The 26,937-nt window shown below is 47.5% G+C and overlaps 2 protein-coding genes across 8 annotated transcripts in view; one reads left to right on the top strand and one right to left on the bottom strand.

Annotated features, from left to right (window-relative positions):
- LOC125740639 (rho GTPase-activating protein 21-like) overlaps nucleotides 1-8,604 on the top strand; it is a 45,995-nt gene extending 37,391 nt beyond the window's left edge. For 3 of the 5 annotated variants that reach the window (XM_049012076.1, XM_049012074.1, XM_049012078.1), the window contains 13 exons: nucleotides 861-1,160; nucleotides 1,390-1,451; nucleotides 1,545-1,693; nucleotides 1,927-2,069; nucleotides 2,152-2,310; nucleotides 2,405-2,483; nucleotides 2,720-2,793; nucleotides 2,878-2,967; nucleotides 3,608-3,733; nucleotides 3,830-3,871; nucleotides 4,038-4,173; nucleotides 6,177-6,208; nucleotides 6,430-8,604. In XM_049012076.1, coding sequence (XP_048868033.1) covers nucleotides 861-1,160; nucleotides 1,390-1,451; nucleotides 1,545-1,693; nucleotides 1,927-2,069; nucleotides 2,152-2,310; nucleotides 2,405-2,483; nucleotides 2,720-2,793; nucleotides 2,878-2,967; nucleotides 3,608-3,733; nucleotides 3,830-3,871; nucleotides 4,038-4,173; nucleotides 6,177-6,208; nucleotides 6,430-7,827 — 2,790 coding nt within the window. In that variant the 3' untranslated portion in view covers nucleotides 7,828-8,604. The remainder of the gene's footprint in view (nucleotides 1-860; nucleotides 1,161-1,389; nucleotides 1,452-1,544; nucleotides 1,694-1,926; nucleotides 2,070-2,151; nucleotides 2,311-2,404; nucleotides 2,484-2,719; nucleotides 2,794-2,877; nucleotides 2,968-3,607; nucleotides 3,734-3,829; nucleotides 3,872-4,037; nucleotides 4,174-6,176; nucleotides 6,209-6,429) is intronic. The other 2 variants (XM_049012079.1, XM_049012077.1) reach the window with 1 other exon arrangement.
- A 1,242-nt stretch (nucleotides 8,605-9,846) lies between these two features.
- Nucleotides 9,847-26,937, bottom strand: part of LOC125740642 (dipeptidyl aminopeptidase-like protein 6) — a 122,578-nt gene continuing 105,487 nt past the window's right edge. For all 3 annotated transcript variants that reach the window (XM_049012084.1, XM_049012082.1, XM_049012083.1), the window contains 18 exons: nucleotides 25,349-25,503; nucleotides 25,166-25,263; nucleotides 23,432-23,555; nucleotides 19,794-19,832; nucleotides 19,279-19,386; nucleotides 18,885-18,976; nucleotides 18,466-18,513; nucleotides 18,241-18,356; nucleotides 17,108-17,155; nucleotides 16,131-16,229; nucleotides 15,857-15,926; nucleotides 15,281-15,475; nucleotides 15,016-15,070; nucleotides 12,846-12,945; nucleotides 12,276-12,334; nucleotides 12,102-12,174; nucleotides 11,786-11,859; nucleotides 9,847-11,475 (listed from right to left, as the gene is read on the bottom strand). In XM_049012084.1, coding sequence (XP_048868041.1) covers nucleotides 11,326-11,475; nucleotides 11,786-11,859; nucleotides 12,102-12,174; nucleotides 12,276-12,334; nucleotides 12,846-12,945; nucleotides 15,016-15,070; nucleotides 15,281-15,475; nucleotides 15,857-15,926; nucleotides 16,131-16,229; nucleotides 17,108-17,155; nucleotides 18,241-18,356; nucleotides 18,466-18,513; nucleotides 18,885-18,976; nucleotides 19,279-19,386; nucleotides 19,794-19,832; nucleotides 23,432-23,555; nucleotides 25,166-25,263; nucleotides 25,349-25,503 — 1,703 coding nt within the window. In that variant the 3' untranslated portion in view covers nucleotides 9,847-11,325. The remainder of the gene's footprint in view (nucleotides 11,476-11,785; nucleotides 11,860-12,101; nucleotides 12,175-12,275; nucleotides 12,335-12,845; nucleotides 12,946-15,015; nucleotides 15,071-15,280; nucleotides 15,476-15,856; nucleotides 15,927-16,130; nucleotides 16,230-17,107; nucleotides 17,156-18,240; nucleotides 18,357-18,465; nucleotides 18,514-18,884; nucleotides 18,977-19,278; nucleotides 19,387-19,793; nucleotides 19,833-23,431; nucleotides 23,556-25,165; nucleotides 25,264-25,348; nucleotides 25,504-26,937) is intronic.

Genomic DNA, 26,937 nt, shown 5'->3' with positions numbered 1-26,937 from the left:
AAATGACCGTGAGAAAAACTGGGCCCTGCTTTACCGTAGACTTTTACTGGATGCATCCCCTCCGCCCTCACTGGAAATTCTTGCGTAGGAATGAAGAACGATGGCGAGCGTGGCCTTGAGCTCCTGTTCTGAACTTGGAGCTGCAGTAGGGGTGAGGGGTACCACACTGCTGTTGGCTAGAGTCTTACCGTGCAGGCGGCCTGGCCCTCTCACACGATGCTCCTCCAGATGTCGAAGGGCAGCTGTGACGTCCACCGGATCTCTCGTTGTGGAAGTTGGCTTGCATCCATCTCAATGTTAGTTGCATAGGCGATTCCTTGGGTACCCTGATTCTTCCACACACACTGACTGATCTGCCCCCCCCCTCCCTCCCCCCTTCCCCGCCTCAGCTCTTGACACGGCTGTGAGTGGGAGATGGCTGTTAGCTATAGGCATTCATCATCCCATTCTGTCGCGTTTCCCGGCTGCCAGATGGCCTGGGATCCACCAGCGTGCATGATCCACCGAAGTGTGGCACCCACAGGAGCGCAAGGTCCACCAGCCGCATGCGACTTTTGCGGTAGCATGTTGTGTGGGGCGCTGCTGAAGCTCCAGAAATAGGGGTGAGGAGCATATCAGGGCAGGGCCAGGTGGAGCATGACTGCAGTTCCCTGTAAGCAAAATCCGACCATTTTCTGAGAGGAACACTGGGGTCTGTATACCCATTTTATTCCAACCCTGTTCTCACCACCTATCCTCTGGGTCTGGGCTCACCCTTCTCTTTCTTTTCTCTCCTTTTCTCTTCTTGTCGTCTTTTACTCTGTCACTCTGCCTCATTTCACCTCTCTCCAATTCTGTTCATTTCTTTATTTCCATGGCAGCGGGTGGGCGGCGGCATCCGGACCTGGAAGCAGATGTACGCAGTGCTGCGAGGCCACTCCCTCTACCTCTACAAGGACAGGAAGGAGGGGCTGGCCCAGGCATCTTCGGCAAGTGACAGTGATCTGCAGTCAATCAGCGTCAAGGCCTGTCTGATTGACATCTCCTACTGCGACACCAAGCGCAAGAATGTGCTGCGGCTCACCACCTCCGACTGCGAGTACCTTTTCCAGGCGGAGGACCGAGAGGACATGCTGTCCTGGATTCGCGTCATTCAGGAAAACCAGAGTCTGGATGAAGAGGTGGGCGGGTCTGAGGGTGGGGTTACTGGGGTTAAGGGTGGAGCCAATTGAAGAACCATGTTGTTTCCAGGAGGTTAAAGTAGGGAGGACTTTGTCGCTTTTTTTGCTATTTTGTTTTTCTTTGTAGCTTTTTTGTGTTTTGGTGTCAAGGCCCAGGAAAGTTTCTTAAAATGTTTATCTGAAGTATCTGTAGACAGCTAGTGACTCCTAGTTTTATCACCTCTTGTAGAGTGCAGGTGTTACGAGCCGGGATCTCATCAGCAAGAAGATAAAGGAATACAATATGATGAGGTAAGCAGAGCCATTTGACCCCGTTCAGCACATGCCTGTCGGCTGTGTTCGGGCCCCACTTCAACGCCATCCGTTTGCCTGTGCACCTCCCAGCTGCCCCAGCGGTAAGACGGAGCCCTCCCCAAAAGCATCCCGCCAGTCTCTCAGCATCAGACAGACATTGCTTGGGGGGAAGGGGGACAGCAAGGCTACCAGCATGCTCTCCCCGAAACAGGACTCGGAGAGGAAGACCCCGCACAAAGGTAAGGGATTGGCGACATGTCAGTGCACGCTATTCCATGGCCAGTCATGCCAGGCTGAAATGCACTTACAAAAGCAGTCAAGTATACACGAGTCTTTGAATTGGGAGCTGAGATTCTGACCCAAAACGATGACTGTCTTTGCAAATTACCATTCATGAATGATGCCTGTTGGAGGGACTTTCTACCTTGTGCTATAACATTGGATGTCTTTATGGCTCCCTGTGCTCTGTCAGATGATGCCAGCCCCCCCAAGGACAGGAGTGCCTGGAGGAAGGGTATCCCCAGCCTGATGAAGAAGCCTTTCGAGAAGAAGCCCACAGCAGGAGTCACATTCGGGGTACGGCTGGATGACTGCCCCCCTGCTCAGTCCAACCCGGTAAGACCCATGCACTGGTACTTCTGAGTCTGTCTGCTAGGAGCTGTGACCGTGTGTTTCCTAATGATCCGCCGGCCTGCAGTTTGTGCCCCTGATCGTGGAGGTGTGCTGCAACCTGGTGGAGGAGCGAGGGCTGGAGTACACGGGCATCTACCGCGTACCAGGCAACAACGCTGCCATCTCCAGCATGCAGGAGGAGCTGAACAACAAAGGCTTGGATGACATCGACATCCAGGATGACGTGAGTGGTCGACACCCCCCCCCCCCTCCAGTATTGCCACCTCTCTGCTCAGTCTCATCTTTGACACCTCTTATTCTCACGCTTTCCCACATAGAAATGGAAGGACCTCAACGTCATCAGCAGTTTACTCAAGTCGTTCTTCCGGAAACTTCCAGAACCTCTATTTACGAACGGTGAGAATTATCTGTACCCGTGATGAAAACATTATGTAAATCTTGCCACTGCGAGGTTTCTGGGCCATGTTTTCCTGCTGGAATATTGTCGTGCCACAGGCGTATTCAGAAATGAAGATGGAGCACCACCTAGTGGACAAGGGGGGAACTTCACTACTATTTGAATAATATCATAAGCGTGTGCCTTACTGCAAAAATAAAAGCTACACTGGTTTGTTCTCCTTTGTTCTTAACAGAGAAATATGCACATTTTATCGACGCTAACAGAACTGAAAACGCAGTTGAGAGACTGAAAGTGCTGAAGAGGCTGGTGAGTAGAAGGGGTATCAGCAGTGTTGGATGAACTCTTTCTGTAACCGCGGGGAATATGACAATACGCATACATATTCTCCAGCTCCAGCAACTACCGGATCACCATTACGAAACCCTCAAATTCCTCTCTGCACACCTGAAAACTGTGGCGGAAAACTGTGAGAAAAACAAGGTAATGTTGCCCCCTAGTGGCAGCAGGTCAGTTGTACAATGTGATGGTCAGCTGGTTGTCATTGCACGTAGCTCATTGGCTCTGCCAGGCTACATGGTTGCCAAATACTCATGCTAGTGCCATAGCTGTCAGTAGACTGGTTACATGTAGAAGTGTTGTGTGTCCAGTAATAAGTGTGTAACTCATACCTGGTGTCTTCACCTGAAGTCAGACTGATTCGCTGTTTGTGTTGCTGACGCAGTTGGTGCAGAACTAGGGGTTCATGTCAGGGGCACAAACAATGTGGAGACGAGTTTGTAATTTGAGGCTTTCAAAGAGCGTTGTACAAGAATGAAAAATGTTGATCGGTCAAATCACAGCAAGTACTCCATTAATAAGGCCAGTCAAGTATAGCTAGATAATTACAGGCCTAATTACAATCAGGCAGCTTGCACAGCAGATCTCCTGACCTGGGAGCAGGTGTCCTGTGTGTGTGTGTGTGTGTGTGTGTGTGTGTGTGTGTGTGTGTGTGTGTGTGTGTGTGTGTGTGAGAGAGAGAGAGAGAGTGTGCTGAATGTGTTGGTGATGTCAGTCTGCCTGATTAGTGATGCTGCAAGCAGCTGTTTGCCTCTCTCCCAAACACCTGCCGTCCGTCTCCCAGATGGAACCTAGAAATTTGGCCATCGTGTTCGGCCCAACCCTGGTGAGGACATCCGAGGACAACATGACCCACATGGTGACCCACATGCCTGACCAGTATAAGATTGTGGAGACGCTCATACAGCAAGTAAGTGCCCTGCCCTTGCAGCTTGTAGCTCAGCCTTGTGGGCCCTCTCCTGGAACATGTCCTTAAAGCCCACCCTCTCTATCTGCTTCTGTGCAGTACGACTGGTTTTTCACCGAGGAAGGGGACGAGGAGCCCACGGTGGGTATCGATGCACTCCATTCTTCTCCGTTAATTTCTCCTTGTCGCTTCCCAGCTAAACGCCATGGCCGGATTGGTGTGTGTGCGCGCGTGTGCGTGCATGTGTGTGCACAAGTGTATGTGAGAGAGCCTCCGGTCTAGTCTCACCACCCCCTCCTCCATGCAGAGCGTGATCCAGCGGGAGGGTGCTGTTGAGTCGCAGCCCCTGCCAAACATTGACCATCTACTCCCCAACATAAAACGGACTGCTGGCTCTCCTGGGGAAGTATCAGGTAACTTACCTGCACCAGACAACCTTCGGGGTGGGTTAACCGCTCTTTTGCTACGCTTAGCATGTCGACTAGCCTGTGAGACCTCCGACACGGTTACCTTGTCAGAAGGCTCCGTGGTCAGAAGTCAGCCACTTGGTCTGATTTAGCCTCCTTGCTAACACTTGACCATGTGTCAACTACGTGACTCCTGTAGGTCAGTGTTCGAGGAAGGGGAAAAAAAATGGCTCTTTGTTTGCTTGTCATTAGAAATGATGCACTTAAACCAAACGAGTTGGAAAAGTAAAGTGTTGGTCTTAATGCAAACTGCAGTAGCCATTTTGCCATTGAGTGTCCTGGTAGCCTCTGTCTTTGGGCCTAAATGGTCTGTCTGTGTGTGCAGCTAATTTAGTTCGTTTCTGCAGTTGTTTTTGTTTCATTTAGATATTTAAAAATTGTTCAAGCAGCCAGAGGCTCCAGTTCAAACCTCCTGCCGCCCTGTTCCTTCACTTTGTCCTGTTCTCTCTCTCCCTGCACATTCATCACGTCGTCTTGCGTCTCCCCGAGTTCTCTTGAGCTGGATGATTGTGATCATGCCTACTGTCTCACTAACCCAGCATGTTCTTTTCCAAAAAAGAAACTACCCTTTTGTCTCTAGTGCTTCCTGTCTCCCTCCATTCACACATACCGATCTCGAAACAGGCCAAGTGGGAGGAGTCTATCACACGGTGATGTCACAGATGGATTCTGTAATGTCGCTGATGGACAGCTGGAACTGTAGGAAGAAGGACGATTGTTGCCCCCTTTGTAACTGCCTAGTCTGCAGAAACCCACGATTTTTGTAAACTGGAAACAAAAACCCCATATTTCCTTGGTTTATGATTCATTTCTAAGAATTCACAAGTATGAACGATAGTGCTTAATGTCTGAAAGCCTTTCTGCTGTTTCTTATCTCTGAAGCGGTCCGTGAGGAGAAATAGAATGGTATGCTCTGGGTTTCTAACACGTCCTGTAGCATCCAGTCACGTCTCAGGAGTGTGGTGAGGGGCTGAGCTACTGCTAGTGCTTCAACGCTAAACTCGTCAAGACCAGCCCATTAATGAGCACGCTTGACCTCAAGAAGGACAGACAGCTGAAGAGCGAAGGCCACAGCAGACCGGTGTCCCACCTGGCTGCGAGGATCACTGCTCCTTGGCCCTCTTGTGGCGCCGTTAGCTCTTCTAGCGCTTTTAGCTCTATTAGCTAACTCTAATAGCTTAGGTAGCCATCTAAATCTACTAGGTTATTTTAGTTCTGCTAGTTATGCTAACACTCTTAGCCTTCTTTGCTCTGCTTGACTCTGATAGCTTTGCTAGCTCAGTTAGCGCAGCTAGCACTTTTAGCTCTGCTAACTCAGCTAGATTTTGCCAGCCCCTTCCTTCTCTCCTGTCATGTCTGGCTTCTGTGGATTCCCCATAGCCGCTTTGTATAGTTCATTCTGCATCCTGTCACTACCTCCCAGCTACAGACAGATTTCCACAGCACACGTCAGCCATACTGTGCCTGCAAATAGACTCACACAGGTCTTAAAGTTATCAAAACCTGACAGATCACAGCAGACCTACACAAGGAATATCTACAGAGCCAGGTGATATAAACGTGTGGACACGTCACTGGGTTTCAGGTCACTTGGAGACACAGTTAACCCTTATAAAAACATTCCAGTGCTGATATCAGAGCTGTCTCTGCCTACCTTTGACTGTGCCACCTTGGGGAAGAATACATCACACTGGAGTGTAACAGAGCGCTGGTGGACTGGTGTGCATGCTCTGCATCCTGTTGTGGCGTAAGCGTTGGGTTGTCCTGCCCACCCCTCTTCAGTCGTCCAATCATGGATCTCCACCTGTGGTGACAGCTTCCTATGGTGTTCCTTTGTGCGTGACCTGACTGTTCTCCCCCTAGCCCCCTCCTGCCTCCCTCTGGTGTGGTGCTACTTTTTCCACCCTTTTACCTCACACAAGGTAGATAAAATGCTTCCCCAACCCAAAGCACTCATCTCTTCTTTTTGTTGCTTTCAGATTCAGCCACTAGTGACTCAGCCAAATCTAAGGTGAGTTCCCTGGTGGGCATTTTAATTTGGCTGTCCCCAGGTCTGATTTGAAAAACATGGATTTTTGTTTTGTGTGTTGGACGATCTCCAGCCATGTCCAAGTTAAATTTGGAGCACAGTCGCATTTCCTGTGTCCTGTTATGTTGGTCGGTCCCAGGCCTATGTTTGGTGATCCGTCATTCTGAAAGCCTTTGTGTGACAGGTACTTCCTGTTTCTGCAGGGCTCTTGGGGGCCTGGCAAGGAGCAGTACAGCAAGGACCTTCTACGCACATCCATCTTTGCAGCGGCGAGCCGCAAGCGGAAGAAAGTGAAGGAGAAGCCGGCGCTCAGCAGCTCGGACGATGATCTGGACAGGGCGGTCCTAAAGAAAGAGGCCCCAGGTCAGAGTCGCAGCGTGGCCAAAACTGGGGGAAAGATCACGGCAACGGCAGCACACGATGTGGACATGAAAGGGACCTGCGGGAAAGACGCCGGGAAGGTTACAGAGTTACCGGCCAAGGGCCCAAAGGAACAAGAGAAAGTTGTCTCGCAGAAGGAGCCAGACCAAACTGGACCACCTGCCCCGCCTCCCTGCCCCAAACTGGCCAGCTCGCCCTCCCTGGGCTATCGCCTCCAGCCGGAGTCCTCGCTTTCGGACCCTCCATCCCACTGTGACGATGCCACCTCAGACCTAGGAACCTTGAATAGCACCAGTTCTCAGATGTCCACACAGCGCAGTCGGCATGGGAAGCGGGCACCCCTGGAGGTGTGTGGCCCAGCCGCTGATGTGTGCTCCATCACCTCGGACTACTCCACCACATCCTCCATGACCTTCTTGACAGGGCACGAGACCGGGCTCCTGAGCCCGGAGGTTCAGTCGGTGGCCGAGAGCCGGGGCGACGAGGCAGATGATGAGCGAAGCGAGCTGGTGAGCGAGGGCCGGCCGGCTGACACAGACAGTGAGAGCGACTTCCCCATCTTTGCCAGCCATGAGGGCTCACAGGAGAGGATCACGCCCTCGACAAGCACCCCGGCCGGGAGCCTCAACACGGGCCCCGGCCTGCCAGCACCCAACCTCTGCCGCCCCGCCCCCAAGCCATCCTTCGAAGGGGGACTGGATAGCAAGGAGTTGGGCTATCTGTCAAAGGGGAGGCCCCTGTCTAGGAGCGAATCTGAGAAGCAGGAGCTGGCCTGGCGGCTGAGGATGACGGAGAGGCTGAAGTGCCGGCTGAGGAACTCGGCCGACGACATGTTCGGCGTGGGCGCCCAGAACTCCGGATCGCCCGAGGCTCGCAAGCGGAAGGGAATCAGGCGCCGCCACACCATGGGGGGGCAAAGTGACTTCGCGGAGCTGGGCGTTGCTCACATCTGGAGGGGCCGCAGCCAGGAGTCGGAGCTCTCGGCCATGGACCGGCTGAAGCCCAAATGCAGCTCGCAGGACTTCTCCATCCGGGACTGGATCGCCCGGGAGCGCTCCCGGTCCAGCAGTCTGGCTCCAGCCGGGGAGGCAGGCGGGTTCCAAGGAGCGGCAGCAGAGCAGCTGAATGGGGATTATCCCGAGAGGAGGGTGCCTCCGGTGGACACGCACAAACCGTCTGGATCGCAAGTGGTCCGCTCCAGATTCTATCAGTATCTATAACACAGGAAGGTGTGTGTGTGCGGGCGTGTGTGTGTGGGTGCGCGTGTGACGTAATTTATGGCTGCTGCACTTGTGTTTTTATATCAGTGCAAACAAGGGGGGGAGGTCGTAGCAGTAACTGGAATCTACGCTGCATTTCTGTAATATTTGACAACAGAGCAGTAGACAGGACAGGGAAAAGTCCAAGGATCTGCTGGTTGTGGAAGAAGCACCTGGGAAGGCGAGCATTGGACACAATGCCCCTTGTTGTCAGGACTATCCAGTAAGGATAATTTGCTGTGAGGGGGACCCCTTCACCCCAAGCCTGAACTCATGTTGGAAAGGAAAGTACCTCCTGCCATATCAATTCTGGGAGAGTTTGGGTGCCATAGTATCTGTTGTTAATATGTAAAATTGTACTGTGAATTAAAATTTTAAGTACAAATCATTTGATAGGTAATATACAGATACAGAGTCTTTAGGCATCCCGTCTGGGTCGGCATATTTTATAAGTATTGTTGCTTTTTTGGGTTTTAATCGACCGTAGATTTTAAATATTTCTGTAAGATAAGTAAGTTGAATGTACATATTTTGTGTTTAGCTGCTTTTTCTGGCACCAGACTTTCCGTAATGTGACGTGTAGATGGAGAGCGCGGGGAAAGCTGCGCGCGCAGCGGCTGTTCTCGTTGGTTTGAGCCGCACGAACAGATGGTTAAAAGAAAACAGGGCGCCGTACATCTACAAAAGGAGTCTTACCGCCTAAAACACTGGAAATAAACTCGTTATGTCACTCCTCCTGGCCGGTGTCTTTTCAGGTTTCAGGACGTTCCTGCAGCATTCGCGTTGATCTCCACCTTGCGATGTTCTCTATTTCTGTCATAGTCAAGTGTTTACACACAAAACTGCACGTTAATTGCATGTTGAATGCATAAGCTACATTTACTCAAACATAAAATGACTGGTAAATTCCGAGAGCTTGGAGGTTACGGAAGTGCCACCTAGACCCGAGTGTTGCAGCTTAAACTCCCGAGCTGAAGCTAATGCTGTATGTGAGTGTAGTTCCCCCACACACCTGTAGATGTCACCTATGCAGGCACTTGGTTGTAATTTATAAGCGCCTGCTGTTAAGCTGTACTTTCCTAGAAAATTTTAAATCCCCGTCATTTCATACATATTGTTCCCACTAATCAGACCTCATCGGTGCAAAGAAAACATTGTTCTGCTTTTGGATTGCTTGTGCTAAACGTCTTCCTTAAAGAGCTAGAGATCCCATATCGTGCACGCTGCTAAATGTGGCCTCAGTATTGTATAAGGTGCGTGTACTGCGTTTGAAAAGCCTGGTTTGCCCCGATCATATTTTAATAACTTTGTTTTATTACACAATGACTTCTTTGATTACACGTGTGCAGCGAATCAGCTGTTCTGTAATTGAAGGCACGGGGTTTATAGACGAAGAAATGCGGTGCGTTTTCCGATTGAATCAATATTAACCATTTAAGCTTTCGAAATATGATAACGCCATTGCGATATCCCTTTGAAACTTTGGTAAGGGTTGGCGGTTTTCGAGTTTCTCTATGCTTTACATGGTACTTTTGTTTTACAACCTGCACTATTCAGAAGGTAGGTAGGGAGTGTAACAGCGCTGGTGGACTGGTGTGCATGCTCTGCATCCTGTTGTGGAGCAAATTCCTTATTTGGTGAGGGTGTTCCGAGATTAATACGGCAGATACCCGGTTCGTCTTCTCAGTGGGACTGATGTGTTTGGCAAACACGTCTACTAAGTTATTGACCGTAACAAATACTAATCTGATGTGACAAAAAGAACTACTCTGATGTCAATTAAAATTCATGTCAGGGCCGGTCAGTCCTATAGGCGAGTCTGATGTCAGTCTCCTTAGGCGGCCACCTAGGGCGCCAGCTGCTGAGGGGGCGCCGACTTGCTAGCCAATTTCACTTGGCCACGGGGGGGCTGTTCTCTGCCTCAGGTCCTTCACGTTTTTTTTTTTTTTTTTTTTTTTTTTTTTTTAATAACGACAAGAATTATGATTGCAAAATAACTTTTATTCTGACAGTTAAGACTTCCATGCCATAATTAACTTTTTTTGTTCTTTTAATTTAAACTCCAGTTTAGCAGGCAACATGAATTGCCACACTAAGAGTGGTACTCGCATCCTTATGGGAAATGTGGGTGCAGTACCACTTAATCCGCCTCACCTGTGGCACTGTCAAACTTACAGTGGCATTATTTTCACAAAACAGACATACAAAAAGAAAACAATTCTCCAGAATGCTCTTTGAACAATTAACATCGAAAATGGCAAATAACAGGTCTACTTCAGCAGATGAGTTTCCACAGACCGTACTAAGAAAAATGCAGGTCTACGCGGAAGTTGAAAAAAGGATCAAACTTTCTTTAGCATTCCAAAGGAAAACTGCAAGGAAGGAACTTACCGTAATTACTTTAAAATGGGAAAAATTACAAACCTATTCCTGTAGAATTACATCTCAATTATATACAAACACAGACATTTTTAATATATACGTATATATACTGTATTTGGAAATGTAAATACTGGAATTCTACACAAAGACGCGGTACAGCTTTGTGAGAACTTGTTGGTGTAATACTGAATGTCAGCTGTGGTTAGCTTAAAATATTCTGAGGACATGGTTGGTTTTTCAAATACAAATTGTTTATCTTTCCTCCAGGTTGATTGTTTAAAACATCTGGAACTTTCTCGGGAGTCCTCGGGAGTGGTGTCGCTGTATAAGTAAGGCACGGTGACTAAACACTCTCTCTAGGCTCTCGGTAGCTGTTTTAAGGACGTACGACGCAAAATTAAAAACTGCTGAAAAATCGTCTCTCTAAAGTCTGTCGGTCTCTATCTGGTCCCAACTGCAAACTTTTGTCTGTGCCCAGTGAGATTTTTTCCCTCCCGAAATCTACTTTACAATCATACATGGTGAAAATGTCAAGTAGGGAAAAATGTGTATTTTTGTGTTTTTTTTTTTCAACAGAAACGAATGGAGACGGAATGATGTTTTCTACATACTATCAGTTCTAGAAAGATTCCTCCATCTTTTTATCCTATTGGCCCCTAGCAAAGGGGTACGACACTCCTCCTTGTGCTGTGAAACCCTTTCGTTTCCCTCAGCTATCCCATTTTGTAAGAGAAGACCTAGATGTGATCTCCCATGACCCAACACCATCAACGACCAGTCAAATCGCATGTTCTCTATCACCATCTTCCATGCCATTGAATTTGAAGGAGCAAAACCCTATTCCAGGTGCCAAGCAGTGACCGATCTTTTCAACCACACTTGACCCTACAGGTGAAAGCTCTCTCTGTGAGCCATTGAGGAGGAGGAGGAGAAGATGGAGGACAGGTGAGAAGTTTACCAGGAACAACTGTGCTGAGGAGATGTCTTGAGGACCTTGTGTTGAGGGCAAAGCAGGAGATAGGGGTCTGTTGCATATTGTGCTGAAAAAATTGACTTGTGCTCAGGGTGGTGATGGGTCTAGTCTTCCTCCTCGCTATCTTCCTCCTCCTCCTCCTCTGGCAGCTTGTCTGGAGGCCGGAAACACTCTTCAAAAAAGTTCACCAGCGACTGGGAAAGGTGCTGCTTGGTGTGCTGGTTATGAATGAAGTGCCCTTCATCGGGGTAGATCTGGAGGAGGAATACCACATGACCTTCTCAATAATGCTAAGAGACTATAAATTACTGCGCAAGCAAATATGAAGTAGCTAACTAATGATCATTGCTGTTAATTAGTTCAGCGACATGTTTACCTTAATTCGTTCAGATATTTTCACTTAATTGTTTGTATCACATTGGGGTTCCACTGTTTACCATCAGTCACCAACACATTATCTAAACTAACCTCTTTAGCTTTAGTGTGAATTTTATGCATTTCAACTACTCAGCCCCGAAGTTGTTTTCAAAACTTAACCACAAGTTTAACCACATTTTGTTTTACCTGTAACGTATAATTTGCTTTTTCATTTATTAACTTCGTGATAAACGTCGCCGTGTGCTGGAAATGGACTTTTTCTGAGGAAAAAGTGAAAAGAACATTGTGTAATTTTTAAATGATTTAAAAAAAAAAAAAACATAAAGAACCTCAGGACTGGGCAAATAATTTCACAAGCTTCTATTGTTCAGGGAACTTGACAATTTACAAATTTAGGGAGAATCCCTACATGTAGAACAGGAAAAGCACTAAATTGTGGCGAGAGGTCTCCTGCTCACACATAGACTTGCAGGTACAGGTATAACAAGCAGTCCAAACTTACCATCAGCAGTGGGATGGATGATGATGTACTTCTTATCTACCAGCTGTAAGTTGCGGTCTGCCAAATTTGCCATCTGTCGGAGGAGGAACCGGGGTGTAACTCATAGATTTTTCACAGAGAGCCACACCAAGCTCCCATCCGTCAGGCTGAGCAAAGCGAGAAGGTCAGACCTACCCGGTATGCCATGGTGCCCGCCTTGGGGAGCCCCAGATACCGTTCCGAGAAGGCAGATGCTATGGAGGAGAAGGCATGCGGTTATGCAGCTCTTAAGACTCGATCAGGTCCATAATAGTGAGGCTCCGCTTAAGATTTTAAAAACGAGGTGCAGTTATCCAGTACTGCTCTGGGAATCGTGGCTGGATAATGGAGTGAGAGAAGGGTTGTGTTTATCAGCTGTTGGAGCTGAAGCTGGTCTATAAAACCTGGGATTCAAAAATCCTAGTATAGGCTTGACTGTTGTCGCGAGGCGAGGGCTCTGGCCAGTCATCCCTTCTCATTTGCGTTTAATAACCAATCGCTGACAGAAGCTGGAAACTGCAGATCATATGATGAATGAACAGTGAGGTTGAGATCCCACTAATAGACAGCCAGTTCCAAACCATGTCCAACGGCTAACGGTGGGCAACATTTCTCAAGATCCACCTCTGCTTCCTGGCTGCTGTTTTCAAAAAACTACTTCCCAAATTATACGGCAGCACGTCCCCCCCATCCCTGTGCTGTACGCCCCGCCAGCTCGACACTCACAGTACAGTCTGAAGTCCGTGATGGGTGAAACGGCACCTCCGCACTTCACCAGTGAATCTTCGGCGCCTAGTAAGCGGGTACTTAAATACCCTCCATAAACCTGCAGGTAACAGGGAAACGCCCATGCTTAGCCTTAGGACGGGGGCTTGTGAGAGGACAGCACTTCATTATGTCAGGCAGTAACATTTTTTGGTGTGAACCGCTGTCACTGCGCCAACCCCAGCTTTCTGAAATCAGGTAATGATGACACATTTCGCAGATGGTTTTGTCGAAAGAGAGACATTTTTTTTAAACGGCAGGGTGAAATCATCGCTGAAACAGAGGTAAAGGGCCTTGCTCAAGAGACCACTGTAAAACCACTGTGACTACCCTGGGATTCGAACCTGCATCCTTCTGATCAAACCAAACGGTGCCCACATGAATATATGAACATGAATAGACTGAGCTAACTTGAGGGTTAAACCCAGGTCTATTGACACACCAGCAGTGATCAGTGTCCAGTCAAACTACCCTGGCAATGGCTACCGATTAGATCTCACTTTGGTGTTTTAATAAGAAATTTGATCTGACGCTGATGTGCCCTGCAGAGATAAAAGACCACGCGAAGGACGAGGTGTCTCGCTCCCCATGTGTCCAGAGGCAGGAACAGTAATAATAGAAGTACGGACATGCGCAGAAGCTGCACTCCACTGGCTCTAGCTTAATAATCTCAGCTGCTGCTCGTTAGCCCTACAGGACAGGACATCAGCAGGCGAGGCAACCAGGTACCTGATTGGCTGGCGGTCATTAGCACAGCTGGAACTGATTGGGTGGTGTTTTATTTAAACCTGAGTTTAAATAAAAACTTGCAACTTCCTCTGCAAGCTCATGTGAAAAGAGTCGTTTAAAGAAAGAAAGAAAGAAAACATACTTAATGCTTTTCGTACTTATTTTTACACAACAGATTTGTGAAATGGGCTGCTGTGCCCTTTTAAAATCGTGTTCCCCTCCCTTCATCCAAGCGGCAGCCCAATCACCTTCACTCCTCCAAGTTTTGGCTTTGATCTCGCACATGTGCTTTTCATCTTTAGCCTCCCTAGTCACTGATCTCTGATGCCAACAGACTGGCATGTAGGCTGGCTGGTCACTGATATCTACACAAACTGAAGTATTTAAACACGACACGGAACAGAAACAGAAGTACAACGAAAAGGTTATTTTATTCTCCAGCGATTTGGCCTGCAGTCACTGTCAGCAAGAGAGGAGACATTTGTCTCCCACCTCGGATCTGGAACCAGCGATTTGCTGCTACTTTTAGGACACGCGTATTATTATGGCGATTCTACCTCGGGTTTTACAAATGAAACCATGATGGGTCTTTGCAGCTCAGACGATGTGCTTCCCTTAGTCCCCTCTTTAAAGAAACTGTCCAATGTTCTCCACAGTGCGGTACACCAAAAATCACGGGGATTTGTGGGAAGGCAGTGAGACGTGGTGGCCGTTTAGTCACGTGTCACTGTATTGCTCCAGTGCCCTGCTATCATTTTCCTCATGGGGCATTATGGGCAAGTGTCAAGCCTTTAAACACCTTGTTAAATGTATGCAGTCAGTCTGGTTCATTAGTTTTTCCCTTCATGTCTTTGGTGAAACCTAACTTGATTACATGCCTCCCAGGAGTCCAGCCGCTCCTTGAGGTTTTGTGTGGAAACCTGGGAATGTAACCAAATCGCATTCTGATAAGTGACCAGAAGGTGGTGCATGCTACTGAGCGTCAGTGTTTATATAGAGCTGCAGGGCTGATGGTGCTGTGTATCACAGTGGATCTTTCAGACAGGCCTGTAAAACCAGTGTTTTAGGTGTGATGTCATGAGAATAGAGTATACTAGAAGGCAAGTATAATCACGTAAAATCTCATTTTAATTGAAGGGAGGCTTTTTGTGTCTAAGCGCCCTTACATTACCCAGAAACCAGTGCACCAATGCAGTGCCCTGCTTTTTTTAGCGGAAGATGACCGTTCCCATCTCCAGTATTTGCCTCCAGTAACACCCAGCCTTTCCGTTTATGAATACTGGTGTGATCAGAACACACGTGCACACGCATTCCTGGATCCTGAAATTGAAACATGAGGAGGTTTTACTGGGTCACACACACGTCTCAACAAAAGAAAGACAAAAGAAACCAAGATAATTACCTGGCCAAAAACTCCGATGCGTGTTTTGTCTATGTAAGGCTCCTTTGAAAAGCTTCTAAAATGGATCAAAAGTAGAGAATTCATTAGGGTTCATTAGGCCTTTCAATTAAAACCTTTCATCTGGCTGACAAACATCAAACCAGCTCTGTACAATCGTGGATGAGATTAAGTTCTCGATATCGACACATAATAGCAGTGCTTAGACTGCTGCTGAATATCTGCTGGTGGGGGCCACCTTCATACTGCCCTGTTTTCTCAGCTGTACCTGAGGGCTTCAAGCTGCTCCTTCTCCTGAGAAGGTCCCAGGTTGTGGTGAACTTTCTGCAGGAGGCTTGACCCTTGGAAGCCGCTCCCCTGCCCATCGAAAGAAATGGCGACGGCCCCGAAGCTGCTGATCAGAACTGTGACCCAGTCCACTTTGTACTGCTCCGTGACCATTTGTTCTCCCGGCGTCCCATCTCTGGGGGGGGGGGATTAACAGCATCTGAGCCCCACTTCGCGCCCAGCTGTTTCTGCCTCATGACACCCCTCCCCCACCATGTTATATAGCAAAGTCAGCCTTGTGATTAGAAAAAGCGTTTGTGGTTAGTTCATGTGGGGAGAGAGTAACCAGCTTCTTATTTTGATTTACAATGAGGTCACCAAGCTGAAAGCACGGATGAGGGAGTGGTGGAGGAGCGCGGGAGGGGTGAATGGGTGGGGGGCAGGTTTGTTGTTTAGCCAACAGGGGGCCCCCAAATGTGTGGTTTGAGTTGTGGTAAACACAGCCACTGATTGGCTTTGGAAGAAAGACAGAAATACAAACGTCTGTGTGATGTGTGCGTGTGTCAGGGATGCTCACACCAGGAGGAGCAGGGGGTAGTGGGAGGTGTCGGAGAAGCCGGCAGGTTTCAGCACCTTCAGTATGTATTCTGGAAAAAGACCACAAACTTCAGTCGACAGCCATCGGCATTCAGGGGAAGCTGACTCAGAATGCGAGATGCAGGAATGCGGAGTAGTAAACCTGCCCTTCTGGTTTCAAAATCCAATTTCCATCCAAAGCGAGATTAAATTCACCCCTAATTGAGAAACGGGTGTACGTGGAAGGCTCTGTGACGGCAGTAACAGACACATACTCTGACTGTCTACGGTAATTTCCCTATATTCCACTTTCGGCATCTGCATGGAGCTGAGCGTCTGATTGAGCTCCTGGTTCGTTTCCAGGTCATGAACCTCTGCAATGAAAGAAAAACCAATCAGGCTTGCAGACAGATCTCTTTAGCATAAATCTCACACTTCATACGTTTCTTCGGGTAGTCCTGAGTTACAGCTTCCTGATACAAGGCCCTAGTACCACCACTGCAGGAAGTGGAATACTGATGAGCCAATAGAATCACATCTTTAATGGAAGTTAGCAGAGAGGAAGGTAGCAGATAGGGTGTGATTAAAGACGGGGACTTGAAATCTGTTCCTGGTGCTATAGAACAGTCATGCTGTTGTATTCTGTGGCATTACTACAACAACTATACAAACAGGGAAAGGGCAAATCTGCAAATTATCCTCACTTCTGCTCTGCTGACCTTCCTTGACACTCTTGCTTCTTCCTTTCAAATGCGCGGGGACAGAAAAGCCCAACACCCCCTCCCCGAGGAATGCCTGAGGCCCACACTGCACATCAGAACCACCCAGCACCCAACATGGCTCCCAGTCGCCCAACCGCCAGGACCAGAATCACACGGAGCTGCCATAAATATTTAACTGGGTTATAAATAGTCAAACTAAGAACAAATGATTTCAGGTTCAGTAACCGCGTGCGACGGTCTCCATGCGAGACCCGGCCGTTTGTCCGGATAGATTCGGTGACTTGTCTTGAGGTGACAGGATGCTTCAGAGGGTGCTCCAGCAGAGATTACTGTCACAGTCATGTCAGCCATGCTCCTCCTAATTAGACTGCACAAAAATGTCCCTTTGAGCAGATTAAAATGTTCTAAAATCCAGAGAAACTGACGCATCCCCCATGGAATCATCTTCAGACGCTACCAACATGTCATCCTTCCAACAAACATGGCCGTCCTGCACTCTTGGACTGCTGATCTGTGGTGATGGTACTCACTCATTTGGTCACTGGTCCTGTAGACCGCCGTACTGGGCACACCAGGACCTTGGAAAAAGGAGAGATTGAATGCAATGGGAGCAAACTGTCTCCGGGACACAGAGTTTTTGTCTAATCTATTTTAAATCTCAAGGTTGACAGACAGGGTCTCCTGACATATGTCTCCCTACAGTGACCCCTGTTGGACTACAGTGTGCTTCCACACGGACTGAACAAGGTTACTGTTATTTTTTTCCAATCTGTCTTATTTAAGATCCACAATAAATGGAGAGGAGGCTGTGTGAGGGACTCGGAAGGTTATGTTTGCTTTGTCCATTCACAGTTCCCTTATTATTTGTGACAAATGATCCCATTGCAACAGACTGTTGTTTTTTTTTTGGGGGGGGGGTATGTCTGTGCGCCCACAACCAGACCCAATCAGTGGAGCAGGAGCTCAGCGATGTCTCATCCTGTATGTCACAACTGAAACCGAAAATGGAAGCCCTTGTTAAACTGGTCAGAAATGCCACTGAGTTCTCAGCATGCAAGGCGAGGACCGCTTCCCTCGTGTGGCGCTACTCAACACATAGAACCCCTCGAACTTTCCTGGTTGTGGTTACCTCACTTTATAGACTCTGACCGTACTGCGCAGGGTTGTGGGGAACCCTGGGGCCGATCCAAAGCAGCTCAGGGCACAAGGTAGGGAACACCCAAGTCTGGATCCCGGTCCATTGTGCGACACATGTACTCGCACGCTATTGGCAGTCTGGAGATGCTAACTCTTGTTAGCTAGCTCTGCATGTCATTTGTATTGTGGGAGGAAATACACGCAAGACAGGCCATACAGACTTCTCATAGTTAGAGTGAAGGTCCGATTCGAAGCTCCAGCCCTTGAGGTTTCAATGCTACCGGCTGAGCCTCCATGCCAACTTAATGAAGTCTTGAATGTCTGTACACACCATACACAAAACACTCTTTCTTTGTTTCTCCGTGTTTAAATGCAGGATGAAGGAGTGAGGTTTTTTCTTTCAGTTTTTTTACAGGATTACTATGCGAGGACAGTGACGCTGCAAAGTTAGCGAGACTGGGGGATCGGAAAGTGGGGCTGCGCCTCTGGCGGCCTTGGGGGCTTGAGGGGCGGCGGGCATACCTACCTCTGCAGGACAGGAGGAAGTACTGCATGTCACGGCTGAAGGACGCTGTCACGTAGCCACAGGCAGGCAGGTTACAGGACAGGCACCCTTTGTTGAACTGTCCGGTGGTATCTGCACTGGAACGTCAACCGCCACACTTGGTCAAGCAGTCCAACTTTTAGTCATTTGCCATGTAAACTGGACTGTTTTTGATCGGTCTCAGAATCTACTAATTAAAGTAATTACCTGTAGAGGTGCCTTCGTTTGGGCCCATCCTCCGTGCTCAAGAAATATCTGTCAGACATGAATTGGTGTATGACTAATAACTCTCTAGTTCTCATTTCTGTCTGCATTTTGAAAGTTCTAAAGTATATTAATGAGGCTAAAAATGGAAGGTGAATTATAATTGCAGAAAGGCGTTGGGGATGCATGAGTTATTCTGTAAGCCAGGGGCGATTCCAGGGTATTCCTTTTTAAGGTGCGGGGCATAAGAAGGACCAAAATTGATACAGAGGAGTCAACCTTGTCATTAGCTAATGATGTGTTTGATTTGGTGAGTGACAGGGGAGGGGGCAGTCTGGGGGGGGGCAATCAGCTTTCAAATGGGGTAAGAGAGGAGATTGGAAATGGGGGGTAGGAGAGCAGCATGGTGGGGTGACACTCACACCGACTGGCTGACTTCGTCGTAGCCCAGGATCTCCGTCACGTCCCAGTCTCCTGAGGTGATGGACTGCAGGCTGTCGCTGCTCGAGTTTGGCTTTGGGCGACAACGAGACGGGAGGATGGAATCTCCATCCTTCAGCTCCTCAATGTGCAGTGCTGGCTAAAGTCCATCAGGTGACCAAGGCAAGATTTGCCACCATCCCCCCCCCCCTCCCCCCCCTCACTCGGTGAAGCTTGCCACGGTTAGGGTTGGTACTGACAGTTGGCACCCCCTCAAGAAATGCTGCCCAATTACAGATCTTGCTCCTGCCAGGATCTGCCCAATGTGGGATAATGAGTGTAGAAACCCCCCCCCCCACCACCCCCGAGTGTATACATGCAAAAATAGGGTCCTACCTGCAGGGTGGACATTGAGATATGGAAGAACTTCCCCCTTCCTCCCTGACGAATGGCTCTTGTAAAGAAGAACTTGTGTCCATCTTTGGCAAACAAGGGGGCTTCGTTCTGTGAGCGTGATCGTGTTTGCTGAGTGCTCGCCACGCCGTAACTCACACGTATGCACGACTCGCACCATCGTACTCACAGCGAGCGCGCGACACCCACCCCAGGTTCAATTTAAATTTACATAAATATGGATTTCCTCAGCGTATTTATTTCAGTTCATAAAACGCATTAACGTGAAATCCTTTTGCGCTACCAGTATAACCGAGAGCCGAATTATGCATCGCATTATCACTTCTGAATTTCGCTTTCACATGACAGGAGTGGAAATGGATGTGCTCAATATTGTGGATTTCATCAGCAGATCTCATTATTCTGGTGTCATATCTCAGGTGGGGCTTTAATTTTTGAAAGTTTGTTCTTATTTAAATGACGAATAGGATTGTTCGGCCTGTAACTAAGTCACATACCTGTCTGTTAAGCCAGTTTTCGCTGTCATCCTCATGTTTCTGAAAAGAATAAACAAACCCATGTGTAAATCCATCACCTGACCCCGATCAGGATGTTTAGAGGATGGATGGATGGAGGGATGGATGGATGGATAAATCCATGAACAAAGCCTCATTAACAGAATTCCATACACTTCCATTTAATTTGTTGTGAGTTTTTGCGGTACTAAACTTGTGACTTTATTTGAACTGGCACAACCATAATCCTGCAACACTAAATATAAAAAACTAAAGAGGAGCGGTTGGAAGGTGGATGGATGGATGGTGTCATGATCAAATAAGTTCCCAGGGAAAGTCCTAAAGTGAGATCCTAATTTTTTAAAGAACATAAGAAATTTACAAATGAAAGGAGGCCATTCAGTCCATCAAGCTTGTTTGGAGAGAATTCAACTAATAGCTCAGAGTTGTTAAAGTCTTTTGTAGCTCTGATTTAAAGGAACCCAGGGTTTTAGCTTGTGCTACACTAACAGGAAGACTATTCCATACTCTAACTACACTCTGCGTAAAGAAGTGTTTTTTTCAAATCCAGTTTAAAATGTTCTCAATTTCCACCTATGGCCACAAGTTCTATTATTTAAACTAATATTGAAGTAGCCATTTGGCTGAACAGCATCCAGACCTGTTAGAATCTTATATACCTCGATCATGTCCCCCTTTAGTTTCCTTTGCTCGGGGCTGATCAGATTCAACTCAGCTAACCTCTCCTCATAAGACATTCCTCTAAGACCAGGGATCATTCTCGTAGCCCTACCCTGAGCCCTTTCAAAGGCTGCAATATCCTTTTTAAGGTATGGTGATCAAACCGGCACACAGTATTCTAGGTGATGTCTTACCAAGGAATTGTATAATCTTAGCATCACCTCCCCTTACTTAAACTCCACACACCTAGAGATGTAACCCAACATCCTATTGGCCTTTTTAATTTCTTCCCCACACTGGCGAGAGTGAGACATGGAAGCATCAACATACACACCGAGGACTTTCTCATAATCAGTTACCTTTATTTTGAGTGGAACCCATAAAATATCTGTATTTTATATTTATGCTCCCTGCATAGATTACCTTACAATTATCTACGTTAAATTTTATCTGCCAGGTATCAGCCCAGTCGCTAATTAAATCCAGATCCCATTGTAGACTCTCTGCTGCTAGATCAGTACCTGCTACACCACCCACCTTGGTGTCGTCAGCAAATTTAACCAGATTACTGTACGTATTGGTGTCAATGTCATTAATTTAAATTAGGAACAATAGTGGTCCTAAAATTGAACCCTGCAGTACCCCATTATGAACGCAGGCCCACTGTGACATTGTGCCTCTAATAGCTACTTACTGCTCCCTGTCTGTTAATGAGTTTTCAAACCAAGCTGCCACAGTTCCTAAAATCCCTACAGCCTTGAGCTTAAGCAAGAGCTGTTTGCGGGAGACAACATCAAATGCCTTCTGGAAATCTAAGTAGATCACATCGTTGGCCATTTTGTGATCAATTTCTCTTGTAGCTTCCTCAAAGAACTGAAATAAATTAGTTAAACAAGATCTACCTCTCCTAAATCCATGTCGGCTATCCCTCAGAATGTTATTTGAATCCAGGTAATCTACCATTTTCCCTTGGATTATAGTTTCCAATACTTTTCTAGTTATGCAAGTTAAACTGATTGGCCTATGTCCCACTATATCCCAGGTATATTAAAATCACCCATAATGACCACATAATTTTTATTAGTTGTAATCCTGATATCACTGTACAACATTTTGCTTTCCTTTGCAGCTACATTAAATGCTCTATAACAAACCCCGACAATTAGGCCATTTGGGTTTTTAGCATCTACTTTTATCCATACAGCTTCTGTACTTTTATTGTTATCAGTGAGCTCCCTTGCCTGCAAATTTTCTTTTATATATACTGCAGCACCACCTCCCTTCTTGCCTATCCGGTCTCTACAGAACAACGTATAACCATCCATATTATATTCTTCTCCATCACTGTCACTCATCCATGTTTCAGTTGTAAGAGTCTGATGAAATAGAAGCCTCTAAATCATGAATTTTGTTTCTATTACTCCTAGCATTTAATTACAGACAGCAAAGGGTTGGCCTTTTACAGCGCCCACTTTTAATATTAATTTTGGCTTTCCGTCTCCCCCACCTATGTTCTTAACTAACCTCCCTGCCCCGTCCCTAGTTTAAACATTCCTCAACTACTCTACCCATACGCCTCCCCAATACAATGGTTTCCCTCTGGTTCAGATGCAACCTGTCTGGCTTAAACAGGTCCTAGCTGTTCCAGAAGGTCTTCCAGTGCCCCATAAACCTAAACCCCTCTTTCTACACCACCCTTTTAGCCATGTGTTTAATCACCATGACCACTGGATCCACCCCAGCTGGAGCCAAAAGCCTGTGCACATGATTCAGAAGGTCCCCTACCTCGGCACCAGGCAGGCAAGACACTGTACAGGACCCTCTATCATGGGTGCGCACATAACTATCTACACCGCTAATAACTGAATCCCCTACTACCACAACCTCCCTCCTCCTGGGGGGAGGGGACTCCTTGGTGCCCAAGGCCCCACTTGCCTCCCCAGTCTCTTCCGGCTCTAAAGCTGGAAGCACCTGAAAGCGGTTAGACATCGTCACGTCAAGTGATGCTGCCTCTGTAAACTGTGTACGCCTTACATATGTCTATGACGTATGTTCACCAAGCTCTCTCAACCTATCGGTTCTTCATTCTCCCCCCTCCCCGCTTTTGACGTACACACCGTCTACCTAAAAGGCGTATTAACTCTCTCCTTTTACTCCGTGTTGCGTCGGATGAGAGCCAGTTGCTCCTCAAGGTCACGAACCTTGACAACGAGCGAGTCCACTAACTTACATCGCTTGCGGATGAAGTCCGACTGGAGACAAACATCCATAAGATCAAGCATCTTGCAAACACAACACTGAGCTGCCCCATAACTCACTATGACCCGTCCCTTACTCCCAGCCCAGTATATTTATATAGTGTATTTAACTTTAAGTTGATTTAACGTATAGTTAATACAATAACTATACTCTGCTTTCTCCCAATCCGGAATGGTAAGTGCAGTTCTGCTCCACCCAGCACCCATGCCAATTCAGGAGGATCTCCTTCGACATGCAGGCTGCCATTCAGCCACTACCACATCCAGGGCCATCTTCAGGCGTGGAGTTTTGGTGGGGCCATGCAATTTAAGGGACCTCCTGCTGATCTCTGCTTCTTGTTTTTTAGTAACAAAGCACATAGATCAAAAGTCCACTCTATCCATTTACATAACAATTTCGGTTTTCAATATTATAGTCTATAGTGATATATCTTAAATTTTGTTGATTGGTCCACCGGCATAATTCCCCTCTATCCCCGTTTGGCGAACTTTACCGACAGTACTCCTGCCACCACCCTCATCAAAAAGATCCACCGCTGGCACCCTGAGCTTTGATTAGCATATTATTGATGTTCCATCGTTTTCAATTCCTTCTTATTTCTCCTTCAGTTCCAAAAACAGCTCAAATGGCCCACATAGGGGTCTCTACTTATGTCATCCCAGGGCCCCGCAGAAAATGTTGTCCTGTCGCCACAGTGTTACCTTGGTGCAGACGCCGGTGGTGGCTTCACACAGAGTGAGGAAGGAGATGTTCTGGGCCCGGTTCAGCCAGTTCACAGCCAGTTTGGTGCTGGTGGCCCATTTCACCATGGTTATGTAATACTCCCTGTGAAGGAGTGAAATTGTTGACATGGGCTTAGAAGAAAGACAGAAATGGAGATTGGCTCAGACAGGGAGACAAGAAGGGCTGGTATAAATAGGGGCTACAGAAAGGCCTGGTACAGCAAAGGGGACTACAGGAAGGAGTAGTATAAACAGAGGGTCTGCAGAAAGGACTGGTACAAACAAAGGGGCTACAGAAAGGCCTGCAGAAGCAAGAGAGACTACAGGAAGGACTGATGCAGACAGGGAAGCTACAGGAAGGACTGGTATAAGACAGGGATGCTGTAGGATTGGCACAGGAACACCTAGTACTAACAGGGAGGATTGAGGAAGAACTGGTACAAACTGGAGGGGTACTGAAAGGCCTGGTACAGCAAAGGGGACTACAGGAAGGAGTAGTATAAACAGAGGGGCTACAGAAAAGACTGGTACAGACAAAGGGGCTACAGAAAGGCCTGCAGAAGCAAGGGAGGCTACAGGAAGGACTGGTATAAAACAGGGAGGCTCTAGGACTGGCTCAGGAACACCTAGTACTAACAGGGAGACTTGCCGGGTATTGAAAGGCCTGGTATAGCAAGGAAGACTACAGGAAGGACTGGTACAAGAAACACAGTCAACCCCATGTATGAAAGGTCTAATACATTTCTGTAAACCTCCATAAAACAACATCTGTACAAATGGCTCATTTATAGTCTGTAAAATTGAAGTTGGAATTGTATGTCAAGCAGAAATATTGTGACCACAAGGAGCCCATTAATCCTGTGTTGCTCATTGTAATATTTAATGCATAACTGCGATGTGAGTAAATCAGGGGAATATGTCTCCTCCATGCCGCTAGTGAGGGTATCTAATAAGCCCCAAATTTACAGACCTATTGCTCTTTGTTCTCATTTAGCACAGGCAGTCTTCACTTGTAATCCTGTGCTCTCAGATCAGTCATAGCAGTCAAGTGGCCATTGGGGTTGACCTTTTTTTATCTCCCTTCAGTCTCCTTTGTTGGAGACTTATGAGATTTAGCACTTCAAACCTTGCATGGTGATGCTATAAGATTAGGAATCCCTGTGACTGAAGACTGAAGAACTGCAGCACCAGCATCCTTCCTGAAGTGAGGTAAGCAGAGCTGTAGGCGAGGTCAGCGGGATTTCCTCTAGCTCGATCTAGCTCATCTATTTCAGTTGCAGAAATTGAAAACATCATGCTTGTGCTTTAAATAAGATGTGCAGTGTTTATTCTGGTTTTCCAAAAAAATATAGCATTCATCTACTTTGTATATATATATATGTCCTTCAAACACATAAAAACAGTCTTGGTCCCAGTACAGAGCCCTGAGGTACGCCACAAATCACTCTCCGCAGGTTGTGTGGTTTTAAAAAGTTTTTGCTTCATAGCCTATTTTATGGCCTTAAAAGAATAGTCGTTAGGATTGCAACCTCATTTAATTTTAGTATCAAAACTTCAGAAAAAGCATGTTTGGTAGATCTGCCTTGTCAGCTTTACTTTCCCATGGTCTTTGTTCCGTTGAAAATTAATACAATGTAATAAAAATGATTATATTGAAATGCAAATTCCCTCACTGCGACAGCTGCTGGCGGTAGCAGCATGTTGAGAACGTACCCAAACCTCTGGTCCTCTGGGCGCTTCATCTCCACTGTGTGCAGGGGTCCATTCAGGTTCACCACATACAGGGAAATATCTGGGTTCTGCTCCCCTGCCTGTAGGGGGAACCAGAGGCATGACAGATTATTTCTAGTCCCACTGCCAGCAGTACCAGATCAGGCCACACTCCCACAGAGGTACCTTGGGGTAGCGGTACTCCATCCCAGTTGGGTAAGCCGAGCCAGTGAACATGGGGATCTCCATTTTGGGTACCAGGGTGTCATTGATGGTGGTGTATGCCAACCTGGCACCATCCGGTGACCACCAGTGAGCAATGTAGCTCTGGAATATCTCCTCTGCAAACACACACACAAGCACAGGCACTCTGTCATTGACTGTCCCTGGAGGAAGTGACATAATCTCCTCAAAATATGACATGCCTGGGGAGCTCCCAGGGTTTGTGACCCGAGATGCAGACTACGTGATGAGTCAGAGAGATGCGCATTTAGCTAATAGATCCACTATGCGGAGAAAGCAGCACACGCACAGTAAACAAACACACCGCTGTGAGGCTGCCACCAGGAAGGGAGCCAGCTGCCCCTGGACACAGTGTGACCAGAAAGAGCCTGAAACAGGAAGCGCAAATGTGCGCAAGTCGTCACTCTATAAGCTGTGTGGGAGGAAAGTCACCTTTTTCGATTTTATGTTAGACTTTTTCTGGCAACTTCAGAAAAGTCGTATTAAACAGGGATGTGGGTGACGGGGTTAGCAAAGTAATGCTATGCAGTCAGGAGGCTCCCAGGAACTAGCTTACTGAAATGTAGGTTAGTGGCTATGTGAGAGTAATACTCCAGTCCCCAACTCCTCTTAAAAAGTCTTGAATCCATGCAGACTGATTTGTTGGACCCTGGGAGCAAGATCGTGGCCCTGCTTGGTCCTAACCCTTCTGCCGCTGATCACTGATTCCCGGTCAAATGGATCCCTGTGATCACGGAGGCATTCTATTCCCATTCTGACAGCTCTCTCGAAAATTTCACAAGAAGGCTTATGACGGTGAGAAAGATTCAGGGATGAAGGTGAACAGCATATTCCCCAGTCGACGACGCAGGGAACCTGATAGCGTGACATGGAATAGCAGAGACCGTACGTGAGAATCTCGCTGGGATGTGAAACTGCAGTTATCCCACGGGAAACGCAGTGAGAGAATGACTGTCTGATCCAAAACCCACTGAAGGAATTAACACTTACCACAAGAGGAAATCACTGACCAGTGTCACCAGTTGGCAGCTCCATGCAGGCTGTTAACCAAACAGTAACCCCACACTCTGAACCACACTGCCAACTGGAACCAACCATCGTAACAGAGCTCATTATGTCTTTAACATAAGAAATGGCTGACACTGTTACCCTCCTATACGTCAGACAGATCTATAGCCGTGCTGAAGAACAGGACCTGAGTGCTTCGGAGCTGCGTTGCTTTGGTATTGCCAGGTACAGGCCCGCTCACCTTCTGATTTAATTAGAGATGCATCGTGAGCAGGAGTGGAGCCGAGCTGAACGACCCCGAAAGCTGTGCGCATCCCCCCCCGAGGGGTCAAGAGCCATCTGGAACGACCAACGACATTGTACATTGGGTGAGGTGATCTAGACCCCCCCACGGCTCCAGCTCAGTGACGCGAAGATGCACATGGAAAATGGACAATATGTGAAATGTATGTCAAAGTGCCGCACCAAACACTGCTCACAATAAAGGGGGCTGAGACTCCCAAGGCAACCAGCCTTGGCAGGGG

The sequence above is a fragment of the Brienomyrus brachyistius genome, chromosome 4 (assembly GCF_023856365.1).
Source record: "Brienomyrus brachyistius isolate T26 chromosome 4, BBRACH_0.4, whole genome shotgun sequence".
NCBI classification, from domain to species: domain Eukaryota; kingdom Metazoa; phylum Chordata; class Actinopteri; order Osteoglossiformes; family Mormyridae; genus Brienomyrus; species Brienomyrus brachyistius.
Note: the sequence above shows the minus strand (reverse complement) of the source record. Positions and strands in the feature narration are given on the sequence as shown.